This window comes from Sceloporus undulatus, chromosome 3 (genome assembly GCF_019175285.1).
Source record: "Sceloporus undulatus isolate JIND9_A2432 ecotype Alabama chromosome 3, SceUnd_v1.1, whole genome shotgun sequence".
Lineage (NCBI taxonomy): Eukaryota > Metazoa > Chordata > Lepidosauria > Squamata > Phrynosomatidae > Sceloporus > Sceloporus undulatus.
This window is the reverse complement of record NC_056524.1, coordinates 36,685,076-36,690,423: the sequence shown is the minus strand read 5'-3', so window position 1 is coordinate 36,690,423 and position 5,348 is coordinate 36,685,076. Positions and strand designations below refer to the sequence as shown.

General features: G+C 37.2%; 1 protein-coding gene across 1 annotated transcript; it reads right to left on the bottom strand.

The window, feature by feature from the left end:
* Positions 1 to 3,922: 3,922 nt before the first annotated feature.
* On the bottom strand, positions 3,923 to 4,962 carry SERTM1 (serine rich and transmembrane domain containing 1). The gene has a single exon (XM_042460217.1). The coding sequence runs from the start codon at positions 4,802 to 4,804 to the stop codon at positions 4,481 to 4,483; it is 324 nt and encodes a 107-aa protein (XP_042316151.1). The 5' UTR covers positions 4,805 to 4,962; the 3' UTR covers positions 3,923 to 4,480.
* Between the last annotated feature and the right edge of the window lie 386 nt (positions 4,963 to 5,348).

Here is a 5,348-nt window from a genome sequence, read left to right as displayed (position 1 = left end):
GAGACCCGGCAGCTCACAAATAAAAATTCTAAAAACATATTACAATAAAACAATTAAAAATATAATCTAAAACCAGTAAAAATTTACAGATGTTAAAACCACACTAAAATCATGATATCTACCCTATCCAAACCACCCCATGATTTTATATCAAAAGCCTGCCTGAAAAAAGCTTGCTGACAAAAGGTAAGTAGGGAAGGGGCCAGCCTTGTTTCTCATTGAAGCGCATTCCAGAAGAGAGGAGCGGCCACCAAGAAGGCTCTCTCTTATATGTCTTCACCAGTTTTTGTTTGAGTCCTGCTTGAACTTGATTGGTTTCAGATCTTTACCTCCTGCTTGAATCTGGATCAGTTTCCACTTATTTACCTGCTCACTTGTAGGGGTTCTGGTAATTTGAGTTCAGCCTTGCATGTTGACTCTATTTTTGGATTACCTTTGCCTAGTTTGTCTACTTGGGGTGTGTGTGTGTGTATTCAGGGTGACTATGAGACTAGCCTGCCCAGAAATATGACAATAGTGTGAGTTGGTTGAATATTAAAAGCATAGATTTTCCTCTCAGAAGAGATTTGTCAGCTTCTTTAAAACCAATCTATTCTAGTGAACATATCTGAGTTGACCCTCTGAAACTATTCTAGTGTGTTGCTGCTGAAACATTTTTATGGGGCTAAAATATTAAAGTAACATTGCCATTTATTTTTTGAATTGTTAGTGTTTTTTAACATTGAAACTTCATATTTTTATGTTATTTTGAACAGGATTTTATCATAGGCAGAATACAGCAGCCCAAAGAACAAAATGAAGAGTTCATATTAACTATAAACATAGTGCAAACAACAAGTTCCTTGTGGTATTTCCAATACAGGCAGTTTGCACATTCACACAAATAGTGGTAAAACTCTCATGAGACTCTTTCATGGGTACAGGGGCAGAAACTTGCATATTTGATTCCTCTCCTGTGCTTTCAAGCACACCATTATTTTTTCTCATGATGGAAAACAAAATCTCTGCACAGAGCAAACTGACCCAAAGTTGCAATGTTTTATACATGCTTGTCATCCCCACTATCACGGTCAGGGTATTGTGACCATGACCTAAAGATGCATGTATCCTACTCCACAAATGTATCCATACTTTTAGTATTTCTGATGATGGTACATAGTGGCCCCACATGTCGAACTCCTTTGCTGCTGCCCTTCTGGCCACCAGAGTCTTCCAATGCTGCAGAAAAGCCCACTCTATCCTCCCTTTCTCTTAGTAGCTCTATATGGCAGAGAGAAAGAGTAAAGTCATGTTCCAGTCACAGAACATTTGGCTTACTGAAGTATATTCATTTGGCTTTATGCAGCCAGCTGATATTTCAGTTCCACTGAATATAAATGAGAAGCAACACATATGGGAAATCATGGCATTTGTAACCAAGATGAAAACATTTGTATTCTGTTTACCTTGTACTCTAGTTCCGGAGCTTCCAATAGAATTTCATTCACTATTTTGTCTCTTCTGAAGAAATTTGCTTTGGGTGCTTTCATGTAACCACTTCTATGGGATTTGCAAGCAAGCAATAACATAACTAATAAGAAAGAAAAATAACAAAAGGAGAGCAGGACTAGGAAGCAGCCATAGCAGCCTCAAAACATGCCAAATACCCAAGTGAAGGGTACCACTTTTGCCTAGAAACCAACAGAGATGGAAAATCCAGGGTCCTATAGCCACAACCATGGGGTGCATGGTGGTAGATTAGCAAAATGTGCTTCAAAAATCTGTAACGACATTGCTTAATCTGAGACTCATTCATGTACAATATTTTAGCCATCTTAGAAAAAGAAAAAAGGAGGTCTGGCAGTTACTCAAATATTTCACATAAACATGTATCCTTTTAATTTAGATGTTTGTGTATGGTGAAAATACCACTCAGTCTCTACCTACAAACATTCCTATGAACATGGGACATTTTTATACCTGCAATACACTGGAATTCCCATGGCATCAGAAAATACCACCAGAAATCAATCAACACAAAGATTTTAAAATACTGTATGCCTTAATGAGGGTTAAAAAACCTTAATGTCACCTGGGAAGGGGCCAAATTTAACATGTTTTAGGTGAGGAGGGTGAATTGGCAAACCTGAAGTGTTTTCTAGTCACTGGAAACACTCCTGTACTTTTAATGGTTGTGTAGAAGAGGGAATCTCAGCAGGTGTTTCTTGTTACCTGGTTGTGTCACAAGCAAAATCTGCCAAAATTTCCTCTTCTACAAAACCATTAAAGGTACAGTGGCCTGCTCCAGTTTACACTCTGACAATCTTGCTCCACACTCACTAGAGGACATGAGATCCCTTTTAAAGCCAGTTCCTTCATAGGCCTGGGTGTGGGAACAGGGGCAGACCTCCAACATCAAGGGGAAAGGCCAGCAACCGCCCTGGAAGTTGTCCATTGCTGTCCTAAAAAGTCATATAGTGAATTGCCTGTTCCTAATTACAAAAAGAAATATTGTGCCATTAACTGCTGGATGAAGAGAAGCCTCTCTGCTGTTTCACCCTAGTTACAAGATTAGGGTGTTTGTTCAGAGAAACTACTTATGCTGAAGATGGCTCAGCTAGAACTATTGGCTTTGGAGGTCATTCCGTGATGCAACTGCTCTCTGCCTGTGCCAAGCCACATTTTCTCAGGATGATATTTCTTAATTTATATGGAACTCATTTACACTAAATGTGACAGGATAGACATTTTTGTTTGAAGTAGAATGCAACTGTGACTGCACAAAGGACCATGGGTCTTTAGAGAACAACAGTGGTAAGGTAGGTAGCTAAGGAAACAACAGACACTTGTGAAGTATCACCTCTTTGTCTTGCCTACCATATTTAATCTGTCTCTTTCTTACCAAGACTGACATTCTGGCATGAGCTCATTTTCTCTCTCTCTCAGTCTGAATTGTTTCTCTCCTTGACATATAACTAGCTTTAGCTTTGCAACCTAAGAGAGCCAGTGTGGCATAGTGGTTTGAGTGTTGCTGTCTAACTCTGGAAAGTAGGGTTTGATTCCCAGCTCTCCATGAACAGCAGACATTGGGTGACTTTTGGCAAGTTATATGCTCTCAGCCAAAGGGGAAGGAAATGTCAAACCTCTTCTGAACAAATCTTGCCAAAAAAGCTCAGGATAGGTTTGCCTAGGATCACCATAAGTTGGAAATGACTTGAAGGCACCCAACAACAATAAGCTTTGCAACCTAATCTCCAAATGTAGCTCCTGTAATAAACATCTTTCCCTTTTACTCAAACACCAACTTTGAACAACTGTGTGCTTATTTAATCATTTCTAATTTGTCAAAGGGAACAAAATCTCTTCATCACACCACAACCTTGACAAAGGACCATCCAGGCTCTGCTTAAATACCTTGAGTGAAAGAGACTCCACTATCTCCTGTTTTGTTTGTTTGTCTTATTACTAGGACATTCTTCATAATGTTTAGTAGAAATTTATTTCCTTGCAATTCCAGAATTAGGCCCTAAGTGTTGAGATTCCCCCCGCCCCTTTTCCTCTCCCACCACTATATATGACTGTTCCTCAGCACAAAATGTGTTTTGGGTACAAACTCAAATTATATATTTGGATACCTACTGAATATATTTTGTTGTTTTTGTTAATAAAGATTAAATGTTTTTGTATATGAGGCAAACAAGAATAAAACTTCCATTAGTATTATCCGAGAATTCATCTTTGTTCGGATTATTGTTGCCTACATTTTATTCCCCAAACTTCCAATTATTTCCCCCAAACTCTCCCTTCAATTATAATGAAATATCAAAAAACAACAACTAGAAATGTATTTCCAGATCAGAAGCAAATACCACTTCCTAAAAAATATGTAATTCTAATAATCTACCAGATTCAGAAGAGTAAAAATGAACTAGCAAGCACATTATTTATTAATTTGAATTAAAATAAAATAACCATCTCTGACATACAGAGGAGTTTATTCAGGATAATATACAAGTAAATCTCAGCAACACACTTTTGAACTAAACTTTGTATTTGTTTTGTTTTCTTAAAATTGCCTTAAGTTTTGGAAGTACAATACAATAAAGCTTTAAATGACTGGGTCAAGACTTTTCTAGGAATCTATTATGAATAATATAATACCATTTCTGGGTAAGGCAGTTAAAACTTCTGAAGTTTTAGGTTCAATGAATCATAAATAGGATATTCAGTGTTCATTTAAATCTCTGTCTTATTTTCAGAATGAGCTGGGGAAATGCTAAAAAAACCTGCAATACTACTACAGACAGGTATTAGTTTATGTGGTCAGAGGTGAAAAGCACAATTAGTACAGAGGGGATATGGCGACTAACAAGAGAAATCTTAAAAATCAATTATGATTAGTAGTCCTCAAAAGCAGATATTGCATGCATAACTTCTCTTGTATCCCCAGAGTTAGACAAAATGGTTGTTCCATTCCTAATGTATTCCCTTCCATATCTTTTCATGAAGAAAGGTTTGAAAAAGCAGAGTGCTGAGAGGAAATGCTACAGACTTCTAAGTTAGTGAAGGAACTTCCTGCATCACTAGTATATTCTGGATAGGAGGAACTGGAAGAGATGATGTTCTTCAGCCTCTGAAGTGCAATGATTAATAGCAAAAGAAGAAATGCCAAGAGGCTGAGAAATATTGATACATAGACATAGACATTAGATACGCGTCCAGAAGATGAATCCATGGATGTGGAGAGAGAGGTGGGGTAGAGCTCCATAAAAGTTCCATTTTCCATATTTCCCATTAATCCAGATGTGGGGTTGAGTACTGACATGTTTTTGGGGTGGGTGGGAATACTGTTGTATAATAAAACTTAACAGAGCTAGTAGTCAAAGACAAATTTCCATAAGACAAATGCCATGCTGAGCCACTCTGCAATGCCCATTACCCTTCTCATCTTCGATCAGAATGAACCTGAAGTGTGTTATGTGTTGGCCCTGAAAAATAAATAGAAAGAAGGAAATAACAGAGAACTGTATTTAATTGTTCATTTCATTAACACTTTCATTTGATGAAATAGAGGGGTGTACCGAACTTAGTAAATCATTTCTGATCCACATTTTTAGGCAATGTAAGAAAAGTTGGCATATAGAATTTCAAAAGTATATTCTGTAACAGTTGTTAACAAATCTGCCAAATCCAGAAAACAAGAATCAAAACTTGATCTTTGCATATTCTCATACCTCCTGAAACAAACCCATGTCAAGTTTACTGAACTCCGTAGCTCTATAATTCTTTTGTAATTTTTTTGTTAAGTCCATAAATAAAGAACTACTATTCAATCAATTCTTATACCCACTACGCTACTTTATATTAAC

Coding starts and splice junctions, on each gene's coding strand:
- SERTM1 (XM_042460217.1), bottom strand. CDS start 4,804: ATGTCAGTACTCAACCCCACATCTGGATTAATGGGAAATATGGAAAAT.